The following is a 17,732-nucleotide window of genomic DNA, read 5'->3' as shown; positions in this document are numbered from 1 at the left end:
TAGTTTTCTGCAACCTGATTTTAAAAATTCCATCAGTTACTTATATACTTATCCTTATTTCATTCTAAAAATGAAACATGTACTTCCCTGGATCAAGAAAGTAGTACCAGAGTCAGACCTGATAAAAGAATACATTGAGAGAGTATACATTGTATTGCTACCAAGACATTCAGGTGAGGCAAACTCCTTCAATATAATTGTTCCTCCCCTCACTATTGGTTAAAGGATATAGTGCTGAAAGCCCCGTGGAATGCATGGTTCATTAAATTCAAAAACATTTCAGTGCTATTTGGCAAGAATTCAGCCTTGAGACTGCTATGCACCATATTAAGTCAGAAATTATTTTGCTAAATGAGTTAGAAGATTTTGTGAATATACTTATTGAGATTTGGAGTTCTGTGGCCTATTAATAAACTGGAACTGAACTGATATATATTTTGCTATAATGAAGCATTGTGGTTTTTACCAAAGTGATGTCTCTGTGCCTAATCCTAATCCTTCTATCAATGTTAGGACAAATTATTGGAAACATTTTGTTCTGTAAAGGGTTGTAGTGGCTTGCAATAATTGGTTATCACTTATCAGGTAGATTAGTCTCAAACCTTATTTTTAATGGAACCAGGTTTAGGTAACAAACAATAGTTGAGCCTTTACAGTTCACAAAGCTATAATTCATTAACTTTGATTAAGTGAGACACATTAGATACTACAATAGAAGTCTTTGACAAAATGTCCCAGAAACCAAAGTCTATGACTGGTGCATTGAGTTTCAGATTCCTAAGACAGGCTTAAATAAGTTACGAAGATACATCCTGGTTTTTTATCACATTTAGAACTAGTGTTGGAATGGTATATTATATCTGGAAGTTGAGTGTGGACCATAGGGTATTATTTTCCATAGTAGTCCTTGAATTCATGAAAAGGTTCTTTGATAAAGATAAGATATTTGTTTCAGGGGCACCATTTCGAACCCATTCTTTCTCTAAGGTTTCTTGAAAAGGCCTTTGAATGTGCTTGATAGGCCACCCATACTTGATTACTTTTTAAAGACACTTTCATATATTACAGTCATTAGTATGGTTTCAGAGGATGATCCAATAGGGGAAAATTGCATCTTTATCAGGTTAGATAGCATCTGCAGTGTTTAGATATTTTTGAACTTTGTTTAAAATGATACAATCAGCACATCAACCATGGCTTCCCAAAGAATCCTGAGAGTTGTTAGGAGACCCCTAGTCTGCCACAGAGCTGCAATTTTCAGAATGGTTTACCCTTCAATTTTCAGGAAACCCTTGAGAATTGTAACTCTCTGTTGTAGACTGGTGGGACGGAGAGGAATGATGGGGGAAACTGCTGGGGAACCCCCAAGGGAAGAAGGCTGGGAACAGGAGGTGTTGAAAGCTTAAAGAGTAACAGGGCTTAGTGAGCTGGGAGAGTCTGTGGCAGAGAGGTCAAGAATCGGAGGCAGAAGCTGAAGCAAGTGAAAGGAGGGAGGTCAAGAGGCAGTGATGAGTCAGGCGGCTGAAGAGCCATGGGTGTCAAAGAACGAGTCGGCAGTAAATCACACCATTCAGAGTTGGAGTTAACTCTTTATTAGCAAAAAACATGATATTCACAGGGTTGACTGTCACTAGTGAGACCTAATGAACACAGCAGCTAATCCCCATTAGCTCTTACCCCATTAATCAGTTGACAAGACTGAAAGTCCCCACCTCCCCACAGCCGTGTAAGTCTCCTCCTCTGCTGGGCTTTTCCCAAGCAATTGGAAGCTGCACCTGTTGCTACTGCGCTCGTTTCAGCCCTCTTCTGGTTCTAGCAGATGGGAGGGAGGGGAGCGGAGCTTGTCTCCGCAGGAAAACACTGTGGCAAAGAATTCAGCCCCCAAATGGATTACATATTTGTAGAAAATGGTGTCAGTAATTACCAGCTGATTAAACCTGCCACCATTTTGTGACTGGCTTTGCTCCTGCACCACTGTTATATTACTAGTGAACTTCAGTAATTTTCTACCCCTGAGGGTAGAAAGGATAAAATAATCCCTGTTTTAGGAGTGATGGAAAAAGCACACACATCCAATTGTTTTTAAGGTTGTAAGGTGGTGATTAACCCCAACTGTATTATGACACGTGCACAGTGAGGCCTGCTCACCAGGACAGGCTTCTGCATTGATAGTGTCCATAAAACTAAATTACTGTTAATATGGTAAATTAAAGTGTTATATAATGCTATTTAATGTTGAATACTTTGCCGTAAATGATAAGTATTCATTTTTAATGTTTGCTTCTTTTCTACTTTAGCATGGAACAGTGTCTTAAGGAGCTACAATCAGAAATAAATGAAACTTGTCCTGATGAATTGCTACAAGACACAACTGACTGCCTTCAGTGGTTAAATAATTGCAGTTTCAGTTCAATCAAGCCATCTTCAACCCCTCACAGAGAATTGATCAAGTTTCTCCAAACACTGGTAAAAATGCTGTTGTTTTATGCCATAGTTAAAAATTATTTTCTTTTATTAAAAAAAATTGAATATCATGCAATGCAGTAAGAAACAAACTAATTAAATGATAAAAAAGAAAAAGAAAGATAGAGTGAAGAAAATACAAATTCCTTTCTCAAACATTGATCTTAATCCTTGTCTCGCATAGAAGGGGGTGGATCCTCCCAGCTCTCACCTCAGAGCTTCCCTTTCTTCTTCAAACCTCCCAGCCTTGGATATCTTCCCTTCCCTGCCTCTCACACAGGGTCCTTCACCAGCCAGCCATCAGCTTCATGTGTGCACAGTCCTCTTAATGATAAAAAATAATAAAAGAATGAGAAAAGAAAAAAGGGGAAAGTGGAAGGTATGAAAAGTGCTTCTGCCACAGATTAGGATGAAGAATCAGCATGGGGAAGTTGGTGTCAGCAGCAGATCCCTGGACTGGCCACCTCTTCAAGCCTCCTTCCTGTGGTGCTTCTCCTGCCAGGCTGACTCTTCTAAGGGATTAATGGGGTAGGGATTGAGATCTAGGGGGCAACAGGTAGGGTATCTGCAAGGTCTAGGGAGTGGGGTAGTTGGAGCTAGTGAGCCAGGGGTGCAGCCTCTGGTATTTAAATATTTTGTTATTGTTGATCTTAATGTGTTTAATTATATGCTTGTCGGGTGTGTCCCCCATTTTTTGCATTTTATATGTTTGTATTTTACTTGCCAAAGTTTGTTTTCCTCTTCATGCTGTTCATTTGCACAAGGCTTCTGTTTTCTGAAGGAAACCTTCTTTCCTCTTTTAGCTTCTTTGTCTTAGCTCATTAACCTTGTTGGCATCCTCTTGAAATTGGTGGTACTTTTCTTGATCTGCAGTAAAATTCTAGCTGAACTGTTATTATGGCTTTAAATAATCAAAAGCATTTTAAAGAGATTGAACCCTCTTGATTAAGTGGCCTGTAATTTCCTAGTTTGCTCCTCTCTTTATTACGTCATAAAAATTGGTATTATATTTAGCTAAAGACTAAATAATTAAAATGACTTTAAAACCATTAGTATAAAGACTTATGATTTTAGTGGCAATTTCTTTTTTTTTAAAGTAAACCTGTAATTTCACATTGAATTCCCGAAGAGCCCCTGTAGATGTCACTTGGATCCAGTGATTTGTTAATTTTCAAATTGTTAATTAGCCTAGAGCTTCAAATCTCATCACTTCTATTTGACTCATTTCTTCAGACATCTTCCTTGAAAAAAATGATTCAGGCATGTGTAATTATCTTTTTTCTTCTGCAGTTGTTCAGCTATTTGATCCACTGTATACAATATACAAGACAGAATAAAAAGCATAGGTTTTTGTCACACACATATTGAAAGCTATTACTGAATTTATGTAATTAAGTTTTATTTACTGGCATTTTGTTTAAACATTCTGAAATCAGTTAAATCAGAGTTCTAGATTCTGAGTGGGTATCAGCTAATGAGTCCTGTCAGTGGAAGCTCCATGCAAGGACTGCCTCTTGCACAATGGGGCTGTCTCTCCTCTCCTCCTTCCATGCACGCCCCCCTTAAATTGGCAGGAATCAGGAGAACCCCTAGAACAGCACACCAGGGGTGGGATCATTCCATCTGGCAATCCAAAATGCACTTTAGCACAACATTGAATTCATTCCTCTGATAATATTTTTTAGAAAAATGAATATATTCCGATCTGTAATCCATCAAGATTAAATGTGTAAATTGATCAGTTAAGAAGAGACAAGTACAAATATTCTGTAAGGTACTATGTAAATTCTTAGCCTGAAAATTCTAACACCTTAATAAAAATCAGTACAATTTTTGTTTGAACTGTGAGGAGCTTATTAAAGCATTTATAAAATTGTGGTACATTTGCAAATTAACTTGATTGTGTTTGGTTACCACCAATAAAATACACTCATAGGATATGTACAGTCTACTCTGAAAGAGCCTGCGTCCACCATTTTGGATACATTTCTTCCAATAGGCACCTGCAGCACTGTTTGAAGCCTTTTGAAACCTTGACTTTCAAATACAAAAGCCTGCCTTAACATAGGCAGTTTTCAAAAAGACTTTGAAATTGGAAACTAAGCTTGCAAAGCTTCAAAGCCAGCTGCAGGAACTCTTCTTTTAGGAGTACCAACTCCAAAATGGTGTGTGTAAACCACCTGGTGACCATTTTAGGGATGTATTTTCAATTTGAAAAGACTTTGAACACTGCTTAGGTTTAGGTAGGCTTTTGTAATTGAAAATATTTCTGTTTAAGCTTCAAAAGCAGCAGCACTTTCTTGTGGATGACATTTTTGGATTCATATTCCATAAGAAAGAAGCCCATTGGCTGGTTTGAAAGCTATTGAGCTTTTATGCTATCTTTAATAAAATAGCATATTTGACAATCTCATAGAAAGTTAAGATTGTTTAAATGTAATATTTCTCATAACTTCCCATATATCTTGAAGATTAGTAATTTCTCTGCTAATCTGCTCTAGGAATTGCAAAAATAGTGAGTGGATTAATTTGTATCTGTGCATTTGTATATTACGTACACAAATACGCCCTGTTATTTAAAATTATATTATTGTGAGTCCATGTGTAATATAATGCAATATTACACTATTCTCTCCTAGAGTGCAAATAAATATTGTACTTTGAGAAACCAATAGGGGGTTTAAAAAATCCTTTTTATTAAGACATATTACATGTATAACTAAACACAGTAATAAAATACATATAATGAAACAGAATTCAGGAAGAGGTTGTTAAACTTCTGGCACCACCCTGAGATCTTTAGATGAAGGATGGTATACAAACAAACAGCTTTCCTTCCTTTCAAAGTCCCTGGTGGGCATTGAACACTTTCAGGATGGCAACTGCTACCGCTGCTCCCATGTAGAGCTATTCAGAATTACTTCTTCCTCTAAAAGAAGCCACCCACCATTGAGTCAGTGCTCCTAGAACCTGATGTGTTTTGGGACTGGAGCGTGACAAGTAATCTGGACTTTGTTTTATAGTTGAATTCATTTTTGAAGCCTTTGCAGAGTTTCAAGAGAGTGAATTTAAGCAACCTTTTTCAGCCATGGGCCGATCCACCATCCCTCAGACCATGTGGTGGGCCGGACTATATTTTGAAAAAAAATAATGAACAAATTCCTCTGCCCCACAAATAACCCAGAGATGCATTTTTTAAAAAAGCACACATTCTACTCATGTAAAAACACCAGGCAGGCCCCACAAATACCCCAGAGATGCATTTTAAATAAAATGACACATCCTACTCATGTAAAAACACACTGATTCCCAGACTGTCCGCTGGCCAGATTGAGAAGGCGATTGGGCCGCATCCGGCCCCTGGGCCTTAGGTTGCCTACCCATAATTTAAGCTGTTGATGACACTCATGCACTTGTGATCTTCTCTAGTTTTGTCTGGGTATGGTGGGCTACTCCTCCTACAGGAGGAAGCAAATTGCATGGTTATGCCTTTGAGCTCCAAGAGGAACTCAGTGGTGTTCAAAGATAGAAGTTTATAGGTAGGAAATTTACATTTTCTCCCCTTGAGGGACCTTATTTTAATTCTAGAAAGCTTAAAGATACCTACGGCTAGTCATACAGTCCATAGACTAACTATTGTATGATTCACGTATAAACTAAAACAGTCAATTGTGAGTTAAATGAATTGTGTCCATTATTTTTTATTTTTGTTCAGCTGTCATAATCATGGAAATTGCTGTCAGCCATGTCTGTGATTTCCAAAACAACCCATTTTGTTTGTCTGCATTGCCAGGGGGCCAAGACTGCTTGCACCAGCAAAAAAGTACTACGTAAATCAGCTCATTTTCTTTAAGTTTTTCAGAAGCTCTTGAGAAACTTTATTTAATCCTTCTGCCCTAGTAGGCTGGAATTTTGCATTTATTCATCCATGTCTAATTTATATGAGTTAGATTTATGCACATGTAAATGAGTTCATATTGAACTCCTAATCTCTAGGCTCCATCCAGAACAAATGGGAAAGAATTCCATTTAGTTGTAGGAATTAGTCATAACTTACTTTTAAAAGTAAAATTCACATTTTTCTTCCAGTTTTCAAGGTAATTATGTTACCCAGCATAATATGAAATGTTCAACCCCCTCTCAGCCTTTTGTGTCCATAATAGGATGAAGTTGGACTATGAGAACAGTGACTACTGTAAACACTGTTACATTTAGCATTAGAACAATGTATATTTGATCTTACAGAATTTCAAATGCATTTAAAAGTATATAAAATGTTAATCAGCCAAAGTCAAAGGCCTGAGGAACGTTTTTACCTGGCACCTAAATATATACAATCAAGGTGCTAGGCAGGCCTCCCTGGGGAGAGCATTCCACAAGCGGGGAGCTACCACAGAAAAAGCCTGTTTTTGTGTTGTCACCCTCTGGATCTCTTGTGTAGGAAGCACAAAAAGAAGGGCCTCTGATGTTGATGATCACAGGGTCTGGGTCAGTTCATATGGGGAGAGGTGGGCCTTGAGGTATTGTAGTCCTGACATGTTTAAGACTTTATAGGTCAAAATCGCCCCTTTGAATTGAGCCCAGCAACTACGTAGCCAGTGCAGCTGGGCCAGGATTCATGTACTATGCTCAGATTGTCTGACCACCGCATTCTGCACTAGCTGAAGTTTCCAGACCATCTTCAGAGGCAGCCTTACGTATACTGTGTAACATCAACAACAACAATTTTATTATTTATACCCCGCCCATCTGGCTGGATTTCCCCAGCCACTGTAGGTGACTTACAGCATAAAAAATTGTAAAACATTAGACATTAAAAATTTCCAGATACAGGGTTGCCTTCAGATGTCTTCTAAAAGTCAGATAATTGTTTATTTCCTTGGCATCTGATGGTAGGGTGTTCCAAAAGGCAGGCGCCACTACTGAGAAGGCCCTCTACTTGGTTCCCTGTAACCTCAGTGTCTGGGCTGAATGATGGGGGTGGAGATGTTCCTTCAGGTACACTGTGTTGCAGGTGCTGCAGTAATCTAACCTAGTTGCAGTAATCTAACCTAGAGGTTACCAAAACATAGAAGACAGAGGTTAGGCTATCCCTGTCCAGATAGGGGTACAGCTGGACCACCAGCAGAAGCTGATGGAGCCTCAAGTGACAGCAGATGATCCAGAAGTACCCCCAAAGCTATGTACATCTTTTTTCTCTGAAGGTGAATTTTTAGAGGTGTATATTATTTTATTTTTTGATACTAAACTTCCTGTGTGTTAACACAGAGACTAAGGTTTTACATGCCAACAGACTTTATTAGAGGACTTACATAAATGTATGCAGGTGTGTGTAGATATTGTGGTTTATGGTATCATTAACCTATCAAAATATTATACCACTTTTAATGTACAGGCCATGCATCCTTTTGATCTAATAGCTGCTGTTTCAAGTGTTCCTTTAAAAGATCCAGGAAGTCCCTTGTGTTGAATGAATGACAGTTTTTGCCTTCTCACTAGTAAAGAGAATTATATTAGCTAACAGGAGGAATATTGGGGGAGGGGAATTCTATATTAGAAAATTTCATTTTGTAGGCAGTAATTAACAGTAATTTGCATAGTTTTTCAAGAGAGCCATTGTTTACTTTAAATGGAGTCATTCACATAACTTAGCATATTGTTATTTATTTTCTCTTAGCAAAGCTTACTGAAGGATGAACAAAACCAAGAAGAAACTATTCTTCACTTTCTTCTTGATCTCTCCAGTCAATGTGGTGTCTTATTTCCCTGTACTCCAAGTGGGACATCTTTTGAGTTTATATCCAGTGCTTCCCTTCATGGTGTTGAAGATGATTCTGCAATGGATACACAGTATATTTGGGATGATGTAAGATTACATCTTCGGCGCTTCTTAGTAAACCAGCTGCAAAATCATAATGAAACAAAAACTGGTACCTTACAACAGCAACTGCAGTTTAAAACTCGGTGTCTACAGCAGCTTTTATTTCTATATCCTGAGGCAGAAGTTCTGGGGAAGTATCAAAAAATGCAGAATAAATTGGTTAGTGATCTTTTACAGAAATGTGTTCTAGAAAGCATGGGTGAAACAAACTTTGAAAAGATGGTTCATGGTTATGAAAACTCAATTCCTGCATTGTGTGCAATGATAAAAGAAGATTTCTATGTACTGAGCGGAATTATTGACCCTTCTTCAACACTGAAGTTTATTAATGAAACTTATTTGGATACCATCACGGAAGAAATGACCGTTCTTCTTGAAACACTTTGTGAGCTTCAGTTTAAGGAAAATGCATTACATGGTGTTAAAGCAAGCAAGAGCTCAAAGAAACACAGAGGAGTACCTCATGTTGGGGGTTAGTGGCATTTTTCCCATGAATTGTCTTAATTGTTTTTATCCTTTCATTTATCTTAATTAATTATTAATTATTAGTTATTTAATTATCTTAATTGTTTTTATCCTTTCATTTCTCATACATGTGTCTCATACATGTCCAGTGAAGGACATAAGTACATGAATACGGTAGCCACAAACACTCAGTGGCAAGGCTTAAGCAACATCCATCTATATTCTTCTATTCCCAATTGTAGGCTGTGTTTGTCTGCTTGAGTGTAGGCAGATCATAGAGATAAACCCATGACAATTTGCTTCAAGTTACTCCCCCTCTTGTCTTCTTGTGAGCAAAGGAACTGGACATACTTTGTTACCTTCTTACTAGTGCAAATTAGGTCATGTTGGGGTGAGCAGGGGTGAGGCAGCTTCGGAGATTTGGGCAGTTCTTATCCTTTTCATGTTTGCATCTGAACAGCCAGGTGCAAGAGGAGGATTTGGAGGTAAGCCTCTTTCTAAGCATCCTGCAAAAAAGAAAAGTGAACTGTGTGTTTATTGTGATGAGGTTGCTCTGTTCTTCCACAAGAAGCTTGGTTTTTTTCACTGCTGGGTGCACAGAAATGCAATGATCTGCTGCTCTCAAGAAGGAAGGGGCAGGGGGGGAGGAAGAGAAACTATGGGCCAGATGAGAGACCACAAGGAGCCAGATCTAGCCTGAGGGAGGGACTGTCTTAAACTGCAATAGCCCTTTTACTTAAATATTAGTTACGCTTTTTAAACAAGGACTTAATCTTGAACTTAGTTTTTAAATAGCTGATAGGTATTGTGTTCTAAAATACGTCTTCTGAAAATGCCATCAATAGATAAGGCAATGGATGAGACACATTGCAGATGAGTTCAGAGAGTCTGTATTATTTTAACTTCATTTTCATTAAAATAATATTTATCTTATTATAAATAATAATATTTATCTTACTAACTCAGGGCTCTGTCCTCTCCCCCATGCTTTTTAACATCTATATGAAGCCCTGGGGTTGGGCTGGGTGTTCACCTCTCATTTAGATTAGAACTAGTGAAGGTGGTGAAGGTCCTGTGTGAGTGTCTGGAGGCAGTTGGAGGATGGATGGCAGCTAATGGATTGAGGCTGAATCCCAGCAAGACAGAAGTACTGTTTCTGGGGGAGAAGGGCAGGCAACTGTGGGGGACTCCCTGGTTCTGAATGGAGTAACTGTGCCTCTGAAGGACCATGGGGTGCAGCCTGGGAGTCATTTTGGACTCACAGCTGTCCAGGTGGCTGTCTACCAATTCCATCTGCTACCCTGGGTGAGACCCTGCCTGCCTGCTCACTGTCTCACCAGAGTGGTACATGCCCCCACTTGGACTACTGCCATGCACTAAATGTGGGGCTTACCTTTGACGGTGACTCGGAAACTACAACTAATACAGAATGTGACAGGTAGACTGGTGACTGGGAGTGGCTGCCGGGACCATATAACACCGGCCTTGAAAGACATACTACATTGATTCCCAGTATGTTTCCAAGCACAATTCAAAGTGTTGGTGCTGACCTTTAAAGCCCTAAATGGCCTTGGCACTATATACCTGAAGGTATTTTAAACTGTTACATTTTCATTCATTTAGCTTCTTTTTATATTACCAAGATATTTGTAACCAAATTTTGTATTCTCTTTCATGACATTACTTGGGGATTTAATGATAACGAGGCAGAAGAATACTGATTAAAAATGACAAACAATTTTATTTATTTTTATTATTTATTAAATGTGTATACCACCTAAGGCAGTTCACAACAGACAAATACAAAATGAAAATACACAATACATAATAAAACAAAAATGAAATTAAAACAAACCAATAACTCCCCTTCCACAAACACATTTAAAAAACCATAGAATGTTAATCATCTGAACACTTAGTTGAAGAAAAACGTTTTCATCTGGCACCTAAAGGTATGCAATGAAGGTGACAATAGTCACATGAACTAGGCCATAGGTTCCTTATGCAGCATGTAGAATTTTATCAAGAAGAAAGTAAAAATTAATTAACACAGTGACAAATCACAGCTGATGCACTAAGTTTGTTGCACTCCCCTGAGCCGCAGTGGAACTGATAAGCACAGTTAGAATCAGTTAGAATCAGACATAGAAAAGAATAACATTTACCTGGATGTTACCAGAGGGCGGTACCTTGTTCCATCAGTGCAAGGATTTTTGCTTGTGGAATTGAACTCCCTTCCCCCTTTCCCTACCCATAAGTACCTTGTGTCATCCCACAAACTACCCCAGCATTGGGGTAAACCTCCGAACAGATTTAAGGAGTGTACAGGGATAGGAGAGGGGACGAAGTTCAGCTGTGGAAGCAGAAATCCTTGCTCTGATGGAACAAGTTAATTGCATACTGTCCATAATTTCTGTTAACTTTTACTGGCAACATTTTATAATATTATAACTGTGTCTGAAATATAGTGTATGGCTTGGGAATATAAGGATGAATTCTAAATAAATAATGAAACAGAGGCTTGAAAGTTTCCTATATATACTACCCTAGGGCCACGTACAGTATTTGTTTCTAGAGGCAGCATGACACTTTAAAAATATTGCAAAAGAATTAAGCTTGCTACTTTTAAATTTATAGTAGGGGGTATGATGATACTAGCTAAGTTACCGAAATGTCAGTTGAGCTGAAGAAATTTCAAAGCTGCTAGCATGTCCAAAAGCCTTACTGTTGCTTCAAATCAGTTATTAATCCCATAACGTGAAGCTCAACAGTAGAATTTCATTATTGACCCCTATTATATTTAAAAGATGACTTCTTAAAGGCTTTCTTGTTCTTGCATGTATTATTTGAAAGAAACAAAATATTAGATGTATTAATATTTGTCATTTAAATATCTATTTTTACAGATGCATTTTTATTTTTGTTTATGTAATGTCTGTTTGAATCCTGCAAAAGTTACGAAGATTCACATCTGTGATTTGATTTTCTTATGCACACTCTGCAAACAAAAAAGCAATATAAATTTTGAACATTTTTTCATTTGTTAAAGAATATTTCCAATTAGGAAACACTAATTATTTTCATCTCAAAGCTTCCTTTGCACACCTGGGTGTTCTTCCTAAGGGTGAAAAGAACATTTAACTCACCATGCCCCCTAATTATTGCATTCTCCTCCCAAGTATAAAAGATGAAAGTGATTTACTCTTCAATCCATTTTCTTTTGAGCGGTCAAAGGTCAGTCTGAGATTTATATATTAGAGTAGTCTCTTTAATAAAAGAGTGTGACAAAGAAGTTGAGAGGGAATTATTAAGTTGGTTTTTCTTAGGAACATACAGTAGTGTGTAAAGGAAATAATAGAGGGCTATGAACGTCAAAAGAAGGAGGACTTCTAAAAGGTCTCCTGAAGAGGTTCCTAAGGCTCCTACAGTATTGTTTGACAAGGAAATTGATACATGACTCTTTACGCGACTCTTTTCAACACACATAAGCTGTCTCCTGAGCAGAATGTAATTAGATGCTCCTTGGTGAGATACCATTAAGTTGTGGGGCATTTTGTATACCTTCATTAGTGTGAGGCTTGGTTAGCTTTATGATTTTTATTTTTTTTAAAAGAAATGGCTCATTAATTTTTTTGTGCACGTTACGTTGGTTTCTGTGAGAAAGTCATATTTAAATATATAGGTCTTGATGCATCAACCCTGCCCCACATTTATATGTTCACTTAGCATAGGTTGCTATTTCCCACGTTGTGCACTCTCTCTCTGTGTGTGTGCAATAAAAAAGTATAATTGGTTTTATTTAATTTGCAGCAATCATTTTTTTAATAGACAACGATCTTAAACATTCATGCTTACTAAAGCATTCATAATGTTTCCATAAACCAGAGGTTTTCAACCTTTTTGAGTCCACAGCTCACTTGACCAACTACATTCTTTCTGTGACACCCCTGTGGGGCTCAGGAGCCCAGTTATGTCACCCCTTGCCTGCAGAACTAGCAGCCTCTCACCCTTTGTTGAACACCCTCCTTTGTGGAGTATTCCCTCAGCCTCCTCTCCTCTTCCCTCTCCTTGGGAGTCCTCTGGGGAGTCGCTACTGTTGTCCCTGGTCCCTGAGCTGCCCCCCCCGCCCCAAAGAGAGGTGCCTTCTCACACTGCTCCACAGAGGCCTGGGACCTGTCTGTCCGTTACCAACAGCTAGGACTAACTGGCTGGGCTCCCTCACCTGCTTGCTTGCTTACTCGGAGGCTGCTTCAGCTCCTGGCAACCAGCACCCCCTGAGGCACCATTTGCCTTCAGAGCTTGTAGCCAGGGCAACTGCAACAAACAGCCGTGCAAGCCTTTGGGAGGCAGAGACACAAGAGGGCATCAGAGGAGGGTGGGCAGGGAAGAGGGACAGAGGCCAGTGTTGCCTGCGATACCCCAGATCATCATTCAAGGCACCCCAGGGTGCCACGGCACACTGATTGAAAATCACTGCCCTAAACCATACCCTCCAGCATCTTGAGTCCCAGAACTTGGACACGTATCTTCCCACCCATGCTCCTGTGTGAGTCACATGATGTGAGATTATGTAACACATAATATTTCCTTTTTTCAGGGCCATGCTTTACATTGCCCAAAACGTGTTTTGGGGAGTTGCATGAGATTGCAGCCCTACAAAACCTGCATTTTTCAGGGTGAGATCTCTGTCTGAAATCGCATGAGGTCACAGCATCCAAAATGGCCACCCTGCTCTCACATGAGAAAACAGGATGTCCACAAAGCTCCAGATTGTCCTCAATGCTATTTAACAGCTATATGAAACTGTAATAAGAAAAACTATTTTCCTGATTACTTGTGTGCCCTCCATAATTTTGCCGATGTTCTGTACCCATCAGTTTGCTTTTGAATTGTAATATTGTTCCTGAGTATCAGCAAGGGTTTCTAGAAGACTTGTTAGTTCACATTTATTTCCACTAGCCTTTTGAAAGGCATGGCTAGTGAGATTTTTTTTTATTTCTTTGAATAACAAACCCATGTCGCCTCAGACTCTGCTTTTGAAACACCTTTCATCTTCAAAAGAAGCTTGCCATGTGGCATGGCAGCTGCTGTTCAGGAAACACATGCTCAAAGCCCTCTTGAGCGCCTGGAACTAATTGTACTGTTCTTTGGATTCCAGCCTATATTTTCACTGATAGGGTTTATGAAACATAGTGCTTTATGATTAGTGGTTCCCTTAAAAGTGACTTGTGTCATCTCTTACTGGGTCTCTTTGCAGTTCATAGCAATAAGTATGAAATACAGAACATGCATATTTTGTGCATGTTTTCCATGGTTGGCGATCTTTCATAGGCTTTTATAATTTTGACATGATGAAGTATTGGGCACACAGATACATATCTAGAATTACAAGTAGGAAAGTATATACTTCTTTTTATTTTGAGAGGAATGGTGTAAACTGCAAAATATAGACTGGTTGCTTGGTTTCATTTGAATCTATTCTCCCTGCCCCTCAAGATATTTTCATATCCCTAGATTGTAGCAGAGCAAAAGGGAACTGAGAAGCTGGCCACTTTTTTTTTAAGCCTTAAACACTTTGATAATGGTTTGCATCCTTGTGGTTTCCCCTGGTGTACTGATAGTTCTTTATGATTCTGTCATTTTCAATCAGCAAAAAGTACATGTGATCAGTATATCTGATAAACTTGTCAATGCCTTTTTAAAACAGGATTCCCCAATCTATTCTATTCAGCCCCCTTCTTCATCATTTCAAGTGTAATCTTGATAAGACGGAGATATGTAACAGACAGCTGTGTATAGCTAGCTCAGACTACAACTAATTTGTGCAGGAAAAAATTAAATCAGGAGGTAAATTATTTCATGATTGCTCATTCCCAACAGAGTTGGGCATCATTCTGAAGAAAATATCAAATAATTGGTTTCAGGCCGTGTCAGACACATGCAATTCCCTTCACTAATGGCTGTGTGAGGTAGCACCAGGCCTCAGGGGTCACAAAAAAACTGGAATAGCTTACTGCTAGGCGCAGCAATAGAGAGACAGTGCACATAGGAAATGAAGTGGCAATAAGTGCAATCCATAGGGGAAATGTGCTTCACTTGGAGTTTAATATATTGGCTCAGATTCTGGCAGTAAGCCATGCAACAATTGTTTACCTTTTTGTTAGCATCTGCATCTGTTCTGTTTTGTAAACAGCACTTAAACTCAGTCCGTAAATGCTGGAATCAATAACAACTGTTAAGGGATTTCCTTCCTTTTTCATATTTTATAACAAATGCAATCTACAAACAATGTTTGCCTTAGATTAACAAGGAGCAGACATTAACAAGGTCAAAGGGATTTGCTTGTGAACATTTTATAGCTTCTTGGATGTGCAGTAATTATATCTGCAATTTGAACATATCCTGTTACCTAGTCAAATGTAACTGTTTTGAAAACTGCTGGTGTATAGTAATGAAGCAGATTTTAAGTACCTTAAGTTCTGTGCATGAAAAACTGCTGGCATTCTAGCACTTTAGGTTGAAACAGTATTGCAGCTGCTATTCAGAAATACACCTTTTGAATTCCTAGGTGTTTCTTATGCATCTAACATTTAATGCATTAGTATTAGGTTCCAGTCTTGCACATACAGGCAGCTTAAATCCCAACTAAGTCATTTGTTTGCAAAACATAATATTTTAAATCTACAGCTGTAGTACCATTAACAGTGTTCTAGTATAAAATGAACGAGGGCTGACCATGTCTAGCGTGTATAAAGTGAATACAGCATTATAGAAAACATGTGGAAGCATAATCTTCTTCTTTGGTTTAAAAGAGACTATGCAGATGATGGATGACTTAATTGTAAAGTGACCATTAGCTTTGGCATCACAAAAAGATTGATATAACTGAGAGCACAAAAACCATTGTCATTTGTATTTTTGCTTATAAATCCCCATTCAGTGTTTTGAATATTTATATAGCAAATAATTGCAATTATATTTTTTGCCAAATATTAGCTACATGCTGAGAGCATTATAATCATTTAAATATAATGTGCAATTGACCTTTGAAAAATCTTTGGCCAGAATCCAAAGAATGGAAAGATGTGTATGTATGGCATTGAACTATATGTGGGGCTGGATCTTTGTTTTGTTTCCCTTTTTTAAAAAAAAATATTTTATTAAGGATTTTCTTGTTTTACAGAAGTAAGTGTAATGCCTCGTATTATTTTTCCCATGTAACATTTTTACAAATCCGTTTCATTTGTTGAGGCATTAGGGGGAGAAGAAAAAAGAAAGGAAAAAAGAAAGGGGGGTGGAGAGAGGGAAGATGGATGGGGGTGGGGTCGGGTGGTGGTGTTTCTATTATGTTTAATGTATGTAGAGTTTGGTGTCAGCGTTGCTTGTGTTGTTCACTTGTGTTCCTTTGGTGGTGAGAGAGGTTGGGGTTGGCCTAGGGTGTGATTTTTTGCTTGTGATTGGCTGTGGTGATCTTTGTTTTCGTGTGTGAGTGAGGTGGGTGGGTGTTTTGGATCAGGTTAGCCATATTGATTTGTATGCTGTTGGTGGATTATTGTCATTGTCCTGTTGGGCTGTGTATGTGATAAAGGGGAGCCATACCGGGGTGAAGGCGTCTTCTTCTGTTTGTCCCCGTGTCAGTTTCAGTTTATTAGTTAATTTTTCTAGTAGGGCTGTTTCCCATACTATTTGGTACCTTGGTCCATGTTTACTCCTGACAGGTCTCTCCAGTGTCTGGTTATGGTGTTTCTGGCTGCTGAAAGTAGGTGGGTTATGAGTACTTTGTGGTGTAAATGGGCATTGTTGTCTTGGAAGATGTTTAGTAGGGCCAATTCTGGGGTGATGTCTATTACTTGCTTAGTTATTGTACATTTTTCTTGTATGGCTGTTGTCCAGAATAGTTGGATTTTGGGACACTCCCACCACATGTGGAGGTATGTGCCTGTGGAGGTGCACCCTCTCCAGCATTTTGGTGAGGTTCCTGGGTGTATTAGCGCTAGTTTCCTTGGTGTTAGGTACCACCTGTAGGTGAGTTTCAGTGTGAGTTCTTTTCTTTTCGTTGATATGGATTTAAAGGGGGGTTTAGACCACATTCTGGTCCATTGAGTGGGGTTAATCTCATAGCCTATGTCATTTTCCCATTGTTTTTTGATTGCATCTAAGGGATTTGCGGGATTTTGGAGTAGTATTTTGTATATTGCGGATACCGTCCCTTTACCGTTTCCCTTTGTTGTTAGGAGGAGGTTTTCGAAGGTTGTCAGGGGCCTAGTTGCTGCTGATTTTACTGTTGGGTTGTTTAAGAGGGCATGTAGTTGGTGTTGTGTTAACCAGGGCATTTGGGTGTCTTCTAGTTTGTCTTGTATTTCTTGTGTTGACAAGGGTTTGTTATTTTTATAAAAGTCTATTAGGCGATATAAGCCTTTGGTTTGCCAGGTTTTTATCTGGAGGTTTTGTGCTGCATGGTGGAATAATGGGTGGTACGCCAGGGGGATTAGTGGGGATGGGATTGGGGATAGTTTGCCTATTTGTGTCTTCCATGCTTTGAGCATGGTCTGTGTGTACCTGTTAAGTGTTGTGGGAATTTTCTTTAGTTTGTTTGGGAGGAGTGGGTATGTTGTGGTGCAGGTATTTTCAATTGTGTCCCTCTCTAGGTGTACCCATTGTTTTGTCTCATCTTCTAGTATATATGGGATTATATGGCGTATTTGGTTGGCATTGTAATATGCTTCTATGTTGGGGATTCCCCATCCTCCTTCTGAGGTGGGGAGGTGCAGGTATTTGAGGCTTATTCTTGGTTTTTTATGTGAGAAGATGAAAGAGTGTAGTTTTTTCTGCCAACTGCGAAGTTGGGTTAAGGGGATCCAGATTGGGAGGGTTTGGAATAGGTAGGTTAGTTTTGGGAGTGTGATCATTTTGATCTTGGCTA

The 17,732-nt window shown here is 38.9% G+C and overlaps 1 protein-coding gene and 1 long non-coding RNA gene across 7 annotated transcripts in view; one reads left to right on the top strand and one right to left on the bottom strand.

The window, feature by feature from the left end:
- KIAA0825 overlaps positions 1–17,732 on the top strand; it is a 195,725-nt gene that overhangs the window by 19,029 nt on the left and 158,964 nt on the right. For all 5 annotated transcript variants that reach the window (XM_080972312.1, XM_080972311.1, XM_080972313.1 and 2 more), the window contains exons 4-5: positions 2,298–2,466; positions 8,141–8,816. In XM_080972312.1, coding sequence (XP_080828438.1) covers positions 2,298–2,466; positions 8,141–8,816 — 845 coding nt within the window. The remainder of the gene's footprint in view (positions 1–2,297; positions 2,467–8,140; positions 8,817–17,732) is intronic.
- Positions 8,112–13,654, bottom strand: LOC308458444. Of its 2 annotated transcripts, none has more exons than XR_013977419.1 (4): positions 12,817–13,654; positions 9,169–9,315; positions 8,398–8,470; positions 8,112–8,297 (listed from the first exon to the last, which is right to left on the bottom strand). It is a non-coding gene; the product is annotated as an uncharacterized lncRNA (long non-coding RNA). The 2 variants fall into 2 exon arrangements; XR_013977420.1 differs by having other exon boundaries at positions 13,032–13,654.

Source organism: Podarcis pityusensis (assembly GCF_964106645.2).
Source record: "Podarcis pityusensis genome assembly, chromosome: 11".
Lineage (NCBI taxonomy): Eukaryota > Metazoa > Chordata > Lepidosauria > Squamata > Lacertidae > Podarcis > Podarcis pityusensis.
Note: the sequence above shows the minus strand (reverse complement) of the source record. Positions and strands in the feature narration are given on the sequence as shown.